This window comes from Garra rufa, chromosome 25 (assembly GCF_049309525.1).
Source record: "Garra rufa chromosome 25, GarRuf1.0, whole genome shotgun sequence".
NCBI lineage: Eukaryota > Metazoa > Chordata > Actinopteri > Cypriniformes > Cyprinidae > Garra > Garra rufa.
The window spans coordinates 7,390,804-7,407,485 of record NC_133385.1 but is presented as its reverse complement, the minus strand read 5'-3'; the positions used below and the strand labels follow the sequence as shown (position 1 = coordinate 7,407,485).

Here is a 16,682-nt window from a genome sequence, read left to right as displayed (position 1 = left end):
AAATCATACTCATTCAAATGAATTTGCCACAGTTTAACTCCACTCCAAGTGTAGTAACATCTAGAAGCAATATGAATGCTCCTGAGCTAAATTTCGAGTGTCCCAGAATGATATGATATGAATACTTATGCAACGGGATCTTTTCAGTTTTTTATTTTTAATAAATTTGCACAAATGTTAAAATCCTATTTTTTGCTTTGCCATTATGGAGTAGGGAGTGTAGATTGATGTGGGAAAAAAAGTCATTTAAAGTAGTTTAACATAAGGCAGCACCACAACAAAACGTGAAGAAAGAAGGGGTATGAAACAATGTGGATTTTTTAAATAATGTAAATCTTTCATGGGTTTTCTACTACGTATTTCAGTAAGAGACATTATTTACATTACATTAAGCCGTGCAAGTCTTATAACCCGGGGTTCCCTTTAAACGATACATACGCATTTGCACAACATTGTTTATTTTGTAGTCAAAAAACGATACTGAAGACGAGGAGGTGGAAATCGCCACATGCTCTAGAGGCCAGTATTTCGGAGAGTTGGCGCTCGTCACTAACAAGCCACGGGCGGCTTCTGCATATGCCATGGACAACGTCAAATGCTTAGGTAATGCATTATAAATGATATCACACAATGCATCGCAGCCGCACATTGGGTCATGTGATCGTTCTCCTTGTTTTCCACAGTAATGGACGTGCAGGCGTTTGAGAGGATATTAGGCCCCTGCATGGACATCATGAAACGAAACATAGCCAATTACGAGGAGCAGCTGATCACGCTCTTCGGGAGCCACATTGCAATAGAGGAGCCGAATGCATGAAATCAGTTATTCAATAAACATCGCAAACGTAAAATGCAACATGAAACGATGAGAACATGGTAAGTAGAGGCCCGTCATCATGGTCAAGAAATCGTGTTAACATAGGTCATAAGCTTGAAGTCATTGTTTTGCATTCACAGATGTGAAACTCCGGTGTGTGTCAATGACCATGGTTTTTTTTTAGATGTGAAAAGCCAAATGTGAGCATTTTCCTCCAGGGTACTCGAGGCTTGTGGGAGTTTCCTCATGGTTATTTGGTTTGGGGATTTGGTACCGGTGTGTTTATCGAATTTTTTCTCATTTTTTTTTCACTTGGTTTGTGTTTCTTTCACAGTGACGTCCACACAAAGACTGCATTATTATGCCATATACAGCACAGTAATTTATTCTTTTAAAGCTATACTTCTGGATTTTGAAGCATTTGTCAATGTTTTCAGTGTTATGCGAGTCATTTTTACCGTAAGCCTTTTTTGACTAAATATGAATTGAGCACTTGAGCTTCACAAAATGTATCTTGATGACACAAAAGGTGAACAATTACATATAACAAGTTAAAGTCAACATGAAATCTAAATGAAACATATGTGACCCTGAATCACAAAACCAATACTAAGCTTTCCATTGATGGATGGTTTGGCTGAGATATAACTATTTGAAAATCTGGAATCTGAGAGTGCAAAAAGAAAAAAAATCCAAATATTGAGAAAGTCGCCTTTAAAGTTGTCCAAATGAAGTTCTTAGCAATGCATATTACTAATCAAAAATTACATTTTTATATATTTACAGTAGGAAATGTACAAAATATCTTCATGAAAAATCATTACTTAATATCCTAATATATCCTAAAAAAAAATTATAATTTTGACCCATACAATGTATTACAAATATACCCATGCTACTTATGGTTTTGTAGTCCAGGGTCACATATTTACTTCAAAAAGAGGTTGTATAATGTATGTTTTCAGCTTAAGTCATGAATTTATTATTGTATAAAACATTGATTTTTTTACCATCCAATCAATTCAGATAAAATCAGGTCCTGCTTGTTTTATTTTCTTGTTGAATATCCTATTTAACTTGGAAATACTTCAGATTACAGAACGGGTTGGAAACTGTTTCATGTTGACTTTAACGTCTCACGTTTCATTACACTTCCACGGGTTAATAAATGTTCAGATTGCTTGAGAATACAATGAAGATGGAGATGCACTCGATTACACATAAAAAGGAAAATGAAGTCTGAATATTATTGCACTTTGATGCCAGTGTAATGAAAAAAACCTAATTTAATTGAATAGCTCACCTAAAAAGAACATCGACTCACCTTCAGGCCATCCAAGATGCAAATGAGTTTGTTTCTTCATCAGATTTGGAGAAATGTAGCACTGCATCACTTGCTCACCATTGGATGTGAATGGGTGCCGTCAGAATGAGGTTTAAACTGTCGCTTCTGGTTAAAACAACGTTCTTTATCAATAATAACGCTTCATCTAGAGAACAAATCTAAATCAGGAGAGAAATACGCACAAATCAAGCACCGTTTACAAGCAAAAACAGACCAAAACAGTTCTAAACAAGTATGTCCCGAATGATGATAAAAACGTCCTAATGATGGATTTGTTTCGTACAAACACAGTTTTTCGCTTCACAAGATTTTAAATGGTAGACTGGAGTGGTGCGGATTACTTGTGGATTATTGTGATGTTTTTATCAGCTGTTTGGACTCTCATTCTGACGGCACCCATTCACATCAATTGGTGAGAAAATTATATAATGCTACATTTTCCCAAAATCTGTTTTGATGACAAAACAAACAAAGCAAATTTTCATTTCTGGCTGAATTTGAGGTTGCAAACGTTAATAAACGTTCAGATTGCTTGAGAATACGACATGAGAATAGGAGATGGAGATGCACTCGATTGCACATAAAAATGAAAATGAAGTCTGAATATTATTGCACTTTGATGCCAGTGTAAAAAATACCTAATTTAATAAAATAGCTCACCTAAAAATGAACATTTACTCACCCTCTGGCTATTCAAGATGTGGATGAGTTTGTTTCATCATCAGATTTGGAGAAATGTAGCACTGCATCACGTGCTCACCAATGGATGTGAATGGGTGCCGTCAGTATGAGGTTTAAACTGTCGCTTCTGGGTAAAACACAGTCCTTTATCCATAAAAACGCTTCATCCATAAAACAAGTTGTCTTGTCTGAATCAGGAGAGAAATACGCACAAATCAAGGACCGTTTACAAGCAATAACAGACCAAAACAGTTCTAAACAAATATGTCACTAATGATGATAAAATAGTCCCAATGATGGATTTGTTTCTTACAAACCTGCAGCTTTTCACTTCACAAGATGTTAATTGATGGACTGGAGTGGTGTGGATTACTGTGATGTTTTTATTAGCTGTTTGGGTTCTGACGGCACCCATTCACATCCATTGGTGAGCAAGTGATGTAATGCTACATTGCTCCAAATCTGTTTTTATGATAAAACAAACTCATTTACATTTTGGAAAGTCTGAAGGCAAGTATATTTTCAGCAAATGTTCATTTCTGGGTGGACTTGAGGTTGCAAAGGAGATGGAGATGCACTCGATTACATACAAAAATGAAAATGAAGTCTGAATATTATTGCACTTTGATGCCAGTGTTATGAAAATACTTAATTTATGGGAATAGCTCACCTAAAAATGAACATTTACCAAGATGCGGATACGTTTGTTTCTTCATCAGGTTTAGAGAAATGTAGCACTGCATCACTTGCTCACCAATGGATGTGAATGGGTGCCGTCAGAATGAGGTCTAAACTGTCGCTTCTGGATAAAACAATGTCCTTTATACGTAATAACGCTTAATTCAGAGAACAAGTCACCTCGTCTGAATCAGGAGAGAAATACGCACAAATCAAGCACCGTTTACAAGCAAAAACAGTTCTAAACAAATGTGTCACTTAAGATGATAAAAATGTTCTAATTATGGATTTGTTTCATACAAACCTGCAGCATTTCACTTCACATGATGGACTAGAGTGGTGTGGATTACTTGTTGATTATTGTGAGGTTTTTATCAGCTGTTTGGATTCTGATAGCAAGCGATGTAATGCTACATTTCTTCAAATCTGTTTTGATGGTGAAGCAAAGTCATCTACATTTTGAAAAGTCTGAAGGTGAGTAAATTTGAGGTTGCACAGCTGGACATGTTATCAATTCCTTGTTTTTGCACAGACTTTTCAAAAATCTCATTACTGTCACATATGAATAGTAAATATAGGCATTGTGTATCTTTCCTTTTAAAATGGTGTAGCACATTTTTATGCTTTGTTCACAATCTTCAGTTTAAGTATTTCACAATCACAATTAAGATGTATTCGACATGCACAATTTTTTTCCAAATGCTCGAAATGTTACCAAGGACATTCGCTTTCTCAGAACAGGTCTGAATGATTCCTCTCTTTTCCTGTGTATATTTTTGGTTTACGTTTGTTTCTGGTAGCTTTTGGCATTTTGATAATAATGTTCTTCAAAACACTTGCTTTGTTCTTCATTTCTGCAATATTTGGACACTGTTTTTCTCTCTCTCTCTTGATGTATGAGACACTCGTCCTTGTTGACTGGATCTTTTTGCTTCACAGCAAGTCATATGCATTACTAAGTAGTATCCATTTCTTCCTGAAACATTACTGAAGATTCATTACTGTCTACCTCTAATATGAACAGCTTAGCCATCATCACCTCTTCCCATGTAGATCCCCACAGGTTTGTCTCTTGGTAAACTGACCTGTAGTGAATCCCTAAACCATATCTGTGTGTCAGTGTAACTTTACACCATTTCTACCCTGTTCACCAGGGAAAAAAAGACTTTTAATTGCCAACCAGTGCTCATTTCTGTGTGAATTTCTGCCGCCTAATTGAGAAGTCGCTAATGCTTTTTATGTCCTGAAAAATGGATCAAAGGTCTACAGTCTCTTGGTGCAAGAGAGCCCAGTATTATACTGTCAGTTATATTTGACTTTCCATTCAAATAAAGAACAATTTTGTATTTAAATCATGTTGTGATTATTACAGATACATCCTATGCTACAAATCATTTCACGTTCACTCATTTTCACCAAAAACAGTAAAATTCGGAAATATTTTTACCATTTAAAATAGTTGCTTTCTATTTGAATATATTTTAAAATGTAATTCATTCCTGTGATTTCAAAGCTGAATTTCTATCATTTCTTTCAGGTAAATGCTGATCTTTCTATTTATTTCTATTTACTCAACTGTTTTAAATATTATTTAAATAATAAAAAATAAATGTTTCTTGAACAGCAAATCAGCATATTAGAATGATTTCTGAAGGATCATGTGATACACAAGACTAGATGATAATAATGCTGACAATTTAGCTTTGGTCACATGAATAAATTACCTTTTAAAACATAAATAAAAAAAGTTTTTTAAAATAGTAAAAATATTTCATAATATTACAGCTTTTGCTGTACTTTGGATAAAATACATGTAAGCTTGGTGAGCAGAACACACTTCTTTAAAAAACATTAAAAATCAAAAACGTTTGACTGGAAGTGTTTGTGTGTTCACTGTGTAACATTTTGATAGAAATGCCACCAACAATTAAAACTCTCCCAGATGTGATGTGTTTATTATTTTTGTGTTTTATATCGTTAATTGCGTGGATTAATGCGGCCAGACATCAGCTATATGACTTGTAATAAGCTGCAAAATAATCCAAATGCAACTACCAATGTTTGTTTACAACGTCTTAAGACAATACATACCTCAAATCCCCTATTTAACAAAGCGGGAGGGTCTATCATAGAAAGAATCCGTCTCAACCAATGAGATTCCCGGCTGATGTAACGGGCATGCAGAACTGGCCAATCACAAACACAATAACAAACCCATCCATGTCTAACCCAGTGTGAGAGCGACTGGCCAATCGCGCTTCGAGCTCGCCTAACTGACGTGCGTCTGCACCAATGGGACGCCAGATCTAAAAGTAATCAGTCCTGCCTTCGCTGAGAATGCCAGAGATACTCGGTAATGGCGACAGGTTTGGTAAGTAAAAAAGTTGTTGAAATATTACGACGAAACGAATCGGTAATGTCAATGAAGTTTATTTTGCGTGGCTATTTTAGACGGTGACGGTTGAAAACGCGGCGAGCAAAAAGACTGTCATTCATTGCTTCGATCGCAAATGACAACTTTTCACTTGATGTTTTTTTTTCTCTGTGACGTTTGTTGTTTTGCTTGTGGTTTAGTAATTCTCTACCTCACCTTAGCGACAGTAATTAAACGCAACGCGTCGTGTTTTTTCATTAAAACCCATGAGAAAACAAGGTCTCCATTCATTACAGTGGGGTAAAAGGAAGGACTTAATGTACCATGTCTCAACTTGTTGACATTCTTTTGTTTACAGCACCCACTGTTGACATTTGAGTTCATTTTTTAAGCATTTATCTTTATTATTCCGCTTGGATCAAACATCTGACAGCTGGGTTGACTGTATAAGCTGTGGTTTGATTAAATACCGCAGTTAATTAGTTTTTGCCGATTTTTTCCAAACAAAGACCTTCGTATTGTTGCGACAGCCGTATTGAAGTTATTGTTCCCGTGTTCAGCTATAACAATCACAATATTTGTGTTAAAATATCAATTACAAACCAAAACATCTATGCGTTTTGGTCTGCTTTGTTCGTGTTAATTCGCAATTGCAGAAAAATCTTATTTTCTTCCTGTGTGGAAAAACTGAAACCGTCGAGCGAGCAAAATGCCCTAAAATAGGGCTTTTCACTCATAAACACGAACTTATCTTCGATTAAATCGAACGGGAGGACTTCCATCTGCGATTCTGAAAAGATATTGAGAATTTTCTAACGCAATCTATCGCTGTTATTGATCCCCCGTTGTTACGCAGTTATGAATGAATGAGCTGCGCTGCGCATGCGCGAAGTCCCAGAAAGTTTATAAACAAGCCTTGCGTGCAATGCGGGTCACGTGACCGCGCTTCACAGAAACGGGCGCAGCGTTCGCCACAAACAAAACGCGTTATTGAACACGACGAGATGTGCTTTAAGGATCCATCTTCTCGTTTAATTCAGAAACGAATGTTAGCAGTGCTCTACGTGACCGAACGGTGGCCAAGAACATGTTGCACAATACCCAACAGAACAGTTGTTGTTCCTGTGTTTACTTGTGTTGTCCCACATTCATTCATTCGTTTCATTCATTCATAACAAATGACTACAAAAGTAAAAACATGTGCAAGTAAGCTCGATTGGAAATTACCTACCCATTCTGCTTTCGTTTTAACGCTTCTCTTGCATTCACAGCCTGCCCAGCTGACATGTTATAATATGGTGTGGGAAGTGAAAACTCAGTCGGTCCCTCAGAGAGTACAGGAAGTCAAGACACAGAGCTCAGGTATGGACGAGGCCTTCGACCTGCTTAAATGCAACGAGCGCCTGCCCTCCTCACCTGGCTGCCCTTCTAACGAAAGCCAGATGGAATACGGTAATTAGAGCATAAAACATGAAAATCAAATTTCCCTTTTCAAACACTAATTGCAATGACACAGGGTTGAATTTGACTTTTTGAAATTTATGGCTTGGAAAACCCTTGAAAATAGCAATATTCCTGAATTGAATTTTTGAAAGACAATGTATCTATTAAAGTGTTTAATTTTGTCAATAAGCACATATCTCTAAGACTTCGAATGAATCAAGACTTCAGAGCTAGATCGATAATCATTTGATTCAGAATTTTAGAATGCATATCACAAAATAATTTAAATCACATTCAGATCAAGACTTCGGAGCATGTATCACAAATCATTTGATTTAGATCAGAACGGGTTCATTAATCATTTAGCAAATTTAATTAATCATTAATCATTTAGCAAATTTAACGCGAATTGAATTATTCAAATCGGATGATTCGCGATACACAAATTAAAATCCCGATTTAAATCAAATTCAGATTGAGACTTCAGAGCATGGATGGCAAATCTAGATTTAGCTCAGAAGTTCTGAGCACGTATCACGGATCTTTTGATTTAGATCGGAACGGATTCGTTAATCATTTAGCAAATTGAATAATTCAAATTGAATAATTCAAAGTTAATAATTTGCGATACGTGAATTGAAGTCTCAATCTAAATCAAATTCAGATTAAGACTTCAGAGCGTGGATCGGAAATGATTAGATTTAGTACAGAACGTCTGAGCGTGTATCACAAATCATTTGATTTAGATCGGAACGGATTCGTTAATCATTTAGCAAATTAAATAATTCAGATCGAATAAGTTTCGATATGCAAATTAAAGTCCCAATTTAAATCACATTCAGATCAAGACTTGAGAGCGTGGATCGCAAATCATTTGATTCAGGGCAGGACTTCGGAGCGCGTATCACGAATCGTTTGATTTAGATCGGAACGGATTTGTGAATCATTTAGTAAATTGAATAATTCAAATTGAATAATTTGCGATACGTGAATTGAAGTCCCGATCTAAATCAAATTCAGATCAAGACTTCAGAGCGTGGATCGCAAATTATTTCATTTAGATCAGAACTTCGGAGCGCACACCACAAATCATTTGTATTAGTTTGGAACGAGTTTGTGAATCATTTAGCGAATTAAATAATTCAAATTGAATCATTTGTGATACGCAAATTGAAGTCCCGATCTAAATCAAATTCAGATCGAGTCTTCAGAGCGTGGATCGTGAATGATTTGATTCAGGTCAGGATTGCGAATCGTTCTATTTATATTAGAACTTTGGAGCGCATATCATGAATCATGTGATTTAGATCGGAACGGGTTCGTAAATCATTTAGCAAATTGAATAATTCAAATTGAATGATTTTGGATATGTGAATTGAAGTCCAGATCTAAATCAAATTCAGACTTAAGAGCATGGATCATAAATCTTTTGATTTAGATCGGAACTTCGGAGCATGGATCATGAATTATTTGATTCATATAGGGATTTTGGAGCAATTTTGCCATTTTTTTTTTCTTAAACAGTAGAAAACACCAAAATATTATTGCAATACAGTTATTAAAAAAATTAAAGTATTTACTAATACAAAAAAGGTTTTACTATAGTAAAATTTCTCTTTTTTTAGAATTTGAAATGGAAGACTTTGATAAGTGAGAACTCTGATTAAAGTCCTTGAAAATAAAAAAAGTAGTGCTTGAAAAGTTCAGGAATTTCATTTTAGGAGTATCTGTACGAAGCCTGATGACAGTTTCCGTCCCTGCAGATGACCTACCTGAGCTGCAGGAGGTGCAGGATGACCAGTTGACCCCAGGTGTGTTCCAGGTGGCCCCTGGCGTGTCCCATCATGAGCAGGGGCCCATCGAAGCCTGGAGCTCCAGGCCTGAAGGCAGTGTTTCACACACAAACTGGCTGACCGAGCTGGCCAACATCGCCACCAGCCCTCAAAGCCCCCTGCTCCAGAATGCCCCACACAACCGGTCAGGAAATCCTGGCATTTATACTATCGCATACGAGTTTTAATTGCACAGCTAGGGTTGTACTGAAGATTCATTATCTTTGCAGGTCTTCTCCTGTCCACATCTTCTCCAACAGTAGCAGTTTACATTCCTACGCTAGACCCCCTCTGTCTTCTAGCAGCGCCCCCAGTCCTGCCCGCAGCCACATGAGAGAACGCCGCCGCACCAGGGTACCACAACAGGCCTTTACAAATGCAATACAAATATGAAAATATAAGTTAGTTGCTAAACACGTTTTTTTTTTTTTTTGTTCAGTTCAAGTTTTTCAATCTAATATTTATATTTCATTTATTTGAGTTTTATTTAAATAAACAAAAATGTTCTAAATAGCTTTAGTTGTCCTTAACTGTAATAACCCTGGTTTTCATTTAAATTTTTAGTACTTTTACTTTGATTTTATAATTTATCTAATTTAAAAAATGTTTTTGATTAGCTCTATTTTTATTTTAGTTTGAGTAATTTTAGTACTTCAACATATTTGAGTTTATTTTCTTTTTTCCATTTTTTTCATCAAATTTACATTTTAATATTAGCTTTATTTCAAATAATTTTTATAATTAAAAAAAATCTGTTTAGCCTTATTTTACTTTTAATAATTTTAGTAATTTTGTTTAATTTAAGCTTTATTTTAACTCATTTTTGTCATTAATAAATATTTTAGCCCTAATTTTATTTCAGGTTTAATAATTTTAGTACTTCAACATAGTTTAGTTCATTTTCTTTTTTATCTGTTTTTTTTTTTATTTTTTTTATCAAATTTATATTTTGCTTTATTCTAACAATTTTATCATTTAAATTTTTTTCTGTTTAGTCATTTCAGTACTTAATCTTATTTCAGTTAATTGTCTTTTTTTTTACCTATCAAATGTATATTTTGTTTCATTTTAGCTTTTTCAACAATTTTTATTATTAAAATGATTCTGTGTAGCCTTATTTTTAGGTTTAATAATTTTAGTATTTTAACATATTTGTTCATTTTTTCAGTTTATCCTTATTTTTATTTCAGTTTTAGTCATTTTAGTACTTCAACATATTCGTTAATTTTTCCCCCATATATTATATATTATATTTTGTTTCATTTCAGCTTTATTTCACAATTTTTTTTATCATTTATAAAAAATATTTCTGTTTAGCCTTATTTTTATTTCAGTTTTAATCATTTTAGTATTTCAACTTATTCCAGTACTTTTGATTGTTTCCATATTTCTAATTTATTTAGCCTTATTTTTATTTCAGTTTTAGTAACTTTAGTACTTCAACTTATTTCAGTTCATTTTTTTTTCATCAAATTTCTTTTAATTTCAGCTTTTTTATTTGATGAAAACCATTTTTAATAGTTTTAGATAACAACACTGTTTATAAGTTAATCTCTCTGTAAAACTGAGTTTATATGTCTGTATCATTCTTAGAGTTCGACTGAAAGCATGCATATGTTGTCCTTCCTAATCAAGTTAGCGGCCACATGGCTCAGTAATTTTATTTACTGTTAATTTAAACCGTGGTTTGGGTTAAGAGTAAATGGCATGTAGTACATACGTTTGAGGCTGTTTTATGTGCGTCTTACAGGCAAGCAGCGAGTCAGAGTCTGGCATTTTCTGCATGTCGTCTCTGTCCGATGATGATGACCTGGGATGGTCCCATTCTTGGCCCTCCACTGCCTGGCATTGCTTTCTGAAAGGTAAAGACACACAGATAAAGTGTTACAAAATAACAACTGATATTGTGATGGTAGTTTTTTAATCAATGAGTTCAAGAAGAGTGGTCAACAGCACCTTCTGGTGTTACAAATGCAGAGGAGCAGGAGTAAAAAGGGAAAACAGGCGTGTCTCTGGGTCACAGAAGGGCCAACAAGTCCTCAGAACAGATTCCCAGACTGGAACATTTTTGTTTTATATGCATTCAAGTTTTATTTGAACAAAACTTTTAGTCTTTTCATATATGGAGATCTCTTTCCAAATTTGTCTTTGTCTTTTTTCTCCAGGAACACGTCTTCGTTTTCACAAAGGTCCGAATGTGGAGTGGCAGGATGCAGAGGACGTAATGGAGTCGGATGAAGATTCAGATGATGAGGGACGAACACAGTCCAACCCAATGAAGGTAATGATGCACACGTCAGTCATTCTTTCACCTTTTTAAAGAAATAGTTCACCTAAACATTTAAATTAGCTGAAAATGCTCTCACCCTCAGGCCATCCAAGATGTGGAAGAGTTTGTTTCTTCATCAGATTCGGAGAAATGTAGCATTACATTACTTGCTCACCAATGGATGTGAATGGGTACCGTCAGAATGAGAGTCCAAGCTGATAAAAACATCACAGTAATCCACAAATAATAGATGTTCTTTTGGACTCTCATTCTGACGGCACCCATTCACTGCAGAGGATCCATTGGTTAGCAAATAATGTAATGCTGAATTTCTCCAAAACTGATTAAGAAACAAACTCATCTACATCTTGGATGGCCTGAGGGAGAGTTCATTTTCAGCAAATTTTAAATTTGGGGTGAACTACCCGATTTCATCAATAACTAAACATTGAAATATGCACTGAAAAGTCTTATTGCCTTAGTAATTTAAGTTTGTTTGTCTCGCAGAGTTATGGTTCTGATGGTCTAAAGCTGGTGGTCTTTGAGGAGAGTGTGTCTTTCGGCCAGTCTGTCCTGAAATTAACCTTTGACCCTGGTTCCTCTGAAGCAGGGCCTTTGACCGCTGAGTGCAGTTTGGACCATCCATTTTTTGTGAAAAATAAAGGTAAATGCAGATATTTCTGTGCATTAAAAGATCTATGTGATTTTAGAATATGAATCTAATCTGTGTGTGTGTGTTAGGGTGGTCTTCTTTCTATCCGAGCCTTACCGTTGTACAGCACGGCATTCCCTGCTATGACATGGAGGTTGGAGACTTGTGTCTGCCACCAGGACACCGCGACGCCATCAATTGTGATGACTCCGTCGTTTTTGACACTTTTAGGAGGTACAACTATTGTTACACTATTAAAATAGTTTTCATTGATTGAAATAAAGCTGAAATAGAATGCAATAAAAAATATAGAAATCCTTTCTTGGCAACTACAGTTGAGGTCAAAAGTTTACATCCCCCTTTTAAAATCTGCAAAATGTTAAATATTTTCCAAAAATAAAAAGGATGATACAAACTGCATGTTATTGTTTATTTAGTACTGATCTGAATAAGATATTTCCCAAAAAACATGTTTACATATAGTCCACAAACAAATATAATAGTTGAATTTATAAAAACGACCCTGTTCAAAAGTTTACATCCCCTTGATTCTTAATACTGTGTTGTTACCTGAATGATCCACATCTGTGTTTTTTGTTTATTGATAGTTGTTCATGTGTCCCTTGTTTGTCCTGAACAGTTAAACTGCCTGCTGTTCTTCAGAAAAATCATTCAGGTCCCACAAATTCTTTGATTTTCCAGCATTTTTTGTGTAATTGAACCCTTTCCAACAATGACTGTATGATTTTGAGATCCATCTTTTCACACTGAGGGACTCATATGCAACTATTACAGAAGGTTCAAACACTCACTGATGCTCCAGAAGAAAAAAACATGCATTAAGAGCCAGGGGCTGAAAACTTTTAAAATTTGTCTTATTTCACCTAAATATATTTTTTCATTTAGTACTGCCCTCTTAAGGCTACAGAATATAGTTACATGTTTCCCAGAAGACAACATTTAAATGTACTCAGATTCTTACATTCAAAATGTTTTTAAAATACCTAAAATAGCTGTTTTCTCACCCCACATGCAGTTACGACTTCACCCCCCTCGACTCTTCCGCCGTGTACGTTCTGAGCAGTATGGCACGCCAGCGTCGGGCATCTCAGTCCAGCGGGGGCGCCGTGAGTCCCGACTGCGACAAACTCGAGGCCCTCGGCTCCTCCCACCACTCCCCCAGCAGCAAATCACAGCGCAGCCACGCCTCAGGAAGCTCTGGAGCCACACCCACAAAGTGCAAGCGGCCAATGAACGCCTTCATGCTTTTTGCCAAGAAGTACAGGGTGGAATATACACAGATGTACCCCGGCAAAGACAACAGGTGTGTGGATGTGTTGCGAGCAAAATGTTCGCATTAGCTATATTCTGAAACCTAGTTAATGTTAATTAAAATAAAGCTGAAATCAAATCAAATAAAAAAAGCTAGATGTAAAAACTTAAAAGTTAGCAACTTTCTGACGTAAAACTTTGTTGAACTAAAAGTTAAAATAAAAATGAATAAAAGCTAAATAGAAACTAGGGGTTGGCTGATTATCGGCACCGATATTAAGCATTTTTATGGTTATCGGTCTTTTTTTTTTTAAACCGATTTGCCGATAAAATAATCAGAATTTATGTCAGAGCCCTTGTTATTCTTCGTTTTGACATTAAATATAATTTTTACACCAGGCATATATATATATATATATAGGTTCAAAATATCGGTTATCGGTCTACTTGATCTGTAATAACTGGTATTGGCATTGGCTCTGAAAAAAACATTGGTTTGAGCTAGTGAGCTGTCAATTTCCTACATCAGCATCCTAACTAAAATGGGAAAAAACTACCAATTTTCATAGAAAATGAAAAAAACGTTTAGCCAAAACGAGTCTATTATGTGACAAACTTGTAACACTTTATACATGTATACAGAATTTAAAAAAACTTACCTGCATGGGTCTTTCTTTTAAAATGAGATTTCTGAGAGTTCCATGTCTAATTTACCTAGAGCCATCAGCGTGATTCTGGGCGATAAATGGAAGAAGATGAAGAACGAAGAGAGGAGGATGTACACCATGGAGGCCAAAGCTCTGGCTGAGGAGCAGAAACGTCTCAACCCTGACTGCTGGAAACGCAAGAGAACAAACTCGGTTAGCATTTTTTATTAGAATTTTGAGTTTACATCTCAGAATATTTACATTTTTTTCTTGGAATTCTGAGCTTAGATCTTACAATTTCTGCCTTTTTTCTCAGAATTCTATGTTTACATCTCGCTATTTTTACCATCTTTTTCTTGGAATTCTAAGCTTACATTCTACAGTTTTTACCTTTTTTGGAATTCTGAGACTGGATCTTACAATTTTGTTTTTTTTTCCGGAATCTTTTTTAATCTCTCACAATTTTTTAACCTTTTTTTTCTTGGAATTCTGAGCTTACATCCTACAAGTTTGCCTTTTTTTCTCAGAATTCTGAGTTTACATCTCACAATTTTTTCAATTTTGGCATTTTTGGAATTCTGAGTTTATATCTCACAATTTTACCTTCTTTTTCTTGAAAATCTGAGCTTAAAAAAATATATGTTTTACTTTTTTTTTTCCTCCAGAATTCTGAGTTTACATCTCACTTTTTTTTTTTTTTTTTTTTACCTTTTTCCCGTGGAATTCTGAGCTTAGACCTTACAATTTTGGCTTTTTCCAGTACTCCAAGTTCTGTGATGTTTGACATTTTCCTAAGAATTCTGAGTTTACAGCTCACAATTTTTTTCCTTGGGATTCTGTGCTTAGATCTTAAAATTTTGGCTTTTTTTTGGAATTCTGGAATTCTTTTCTCAGAATTCTGAGTTTACGTTTCATAAATTATATATTTTTTTATGAATTCTTGAATTCTGAAGGTACATCCCACAATTGTTTTTTCTTCCACCACCCGATTAGAAGAATTCTGAGTTTACAGGAAACAAGCTTCCATAAAATGAGCTGTCATTAAATGTGTTAAAAGAACTGCTGGTATTTTCATTGGCTCATTTTCCTCTCCATTTTGCTAGGGCTCTCAGCAAAACTAGCCTGAGGATTGTCAGAAAGACATGAACTGGACAGCAGGAGATGGACACCGACACACATTCTCTCGAAAGAATGATAAACCGCAACTGTGATGCTACACGCACTTGCTTTAGGAAAAAAAAAAAAGAAAAAGAAAAAAAAATTTGATTATTACAACAAAACATCTTCACGAGAAGAATTGTGAAAGAAAAAATTGCATTTTAAAAATATATGAACGAAAGGCAAATCAATGATATAATTATATGCAATATAAAATGTAATCTAGTCAACTAACAGTGCTTATGTATTTTTCTTATCCATTCAAAAATGACAAAAATGCCTTACTCTTCCAAAGCAAGACAACGCTCAGTTCTTATCAGGTAATTTTGTATTTCTAGGCTTGAAAGGTGCAACCCTGTGGTGCTATTTTACTGAGGCAGAAGGAGCGATATATACAAATAATGTCTATTTTTAAATGTAAAAAGGGGAAATTTAGATGTTAGCTTGTTTTTTCAGCTGTTCATATTAATTGTATTTGTATAACTCAACTTATTGCACAGACTCAAATGTATTGCAAATCGACGAATGATGTTGAACCGCATATTTGTCGACATGCTGGAAAGGGGTTGAATTTCATATGACGTCAGTCCAGCCTAGGCCATATTCAGTGTGTGTGTTTGCATACCTGTGTGTGTGTGTGTGTGTGTGTGTGAGTATGATAGTCTATCTATACGGCCATAATGTACATGGATAGAGTCCCACACACAAGCGCACAAGTACATCGACACACATGTTGTCCCATACAGCACTTCAGGGCCATGCCTTCACTGTAAGTGTTCTTGTTTTTGCACTTTATATTCATATAAAAAAAAAAATATATATATATATAACCTTATACAACCAATAAATGTATACAAGCTGAAATGTGTAAAAATTATATATATCTTGATAAGATGTATCCTTTGACACAATCATGGCCAAACTGAGCAACTGAGTGTTGTGTTTTGTGTGTTTGCCATTGGATTGCATTACAAGTACATTTTGTTAATATTGTACAGGTCCACGTTCCCATCCATTTCTTGAACTATTCTTGTATCATATTATAAATAAAGTTTTAAACTCGCTACCCTAAACATTTGCACCCTTTGTTTGAAAAAATAATAATGCAAGATAATGTTTTTAAATATTGTAGATGTCTATCTGATAAAAAAATGAATGTGGTTCAAGGGGAGATTACCAAAATGGCAGGACAAGTGATATCTGACTTTGGAAACTACAGTTTTCTTTGGACTGTTTGACTACTTGAAAGAGAATAGGAAAATCTAACAATAATTTATTAATAATTAATATGCGTTTCCTGCTAGCTATAATTTTACATACATAAACAAAAATCTGGCTCTAAACCTCTCTTTTCTTTATTTAATCTTATCTAGACAAGCACATGGAAACTATTTGAAGTTATGTTAATCATAAAGCAGTGAAAATTGCATCTCTATATTCATCCTATGTCTTCTTAAAGAGAAAAAAACATGGTTACTAATGTTAAACCATGATAACTACAAATTAACCATTGT

General features: G+C 35.0%; 1 protein-coding gene and 1 long non-coding RNA gene across 2 annotated transcripts; both read left to right on the top strand.

The window, feature by feature from the left end:
• Positions 1 to 383: 383 nt before the first annotated feature.
• On the top strand, positions 384 to 4,873 carry LOC141301750 (uncharacterized). The gene is made up of 2 exons (XR_012342226.1): positions 384 to 603; positions 684 to 4,873. It is a non-coding gene; the product is annotated as an uncharacterized lncRNA (long non-coding RNA).
• A 993-nt stretch (positions 4,874 to 5,866) lies between these two features.
• Positions 5,867 to 16,241, top strand: hbp1 (HMG-box transcription factor 1). Its single transcript, XM_073831805.1, has 11 exons — positions 5,867 to 5,892; positions 7,167 to 7,347; positions 9,102 to 9,315; positions 9,401 to 9,524; positions 10,921 to 11,032; positions 11,336 to 11,451; positions 11,947 to 12,103; positions 12,181 to 12,325; positions 13,128 to 13,415; positions 14,082 to 14,223; positions 15,114 to 16,241. Exons 1-11 carry the CDS (start codon positions 5,878 to 5,880, stop codon positions 15,129 to 15,131), a joined length of 1,512 nt encoding a protein of 503 aa, XP_073687906.1. The 5' UTR covers positions 5,867 to 5,877; the 3' UTR covers positions 15,132 to 16,241.
• The last annotated feature ends 441 nt before the right edge of the window (positions 16,242 to 16,682 follow it).

What these genes read in the sequence shown, in the direction of transcription:
- hbp1 (XM_073831805.1), top strand. An exon ending in CACAGTCCAACCCAATGAAG is followed by an intron (nt 11,452 to 11,946) that starts GTAATGATGCAC and finishes TTTGTCTCGCAG; the next exon opens with AGTTATGGTTCTGATGGTCT. An exon ending in GTTTTTGACACTTTTAGGAG is followed by an intron (nt 12,326 to 13,127) that starts GTACAACTATTG and finishes CCCCACATGCAG; the next exon opens with TTACGACTTCACCCCCCTCG.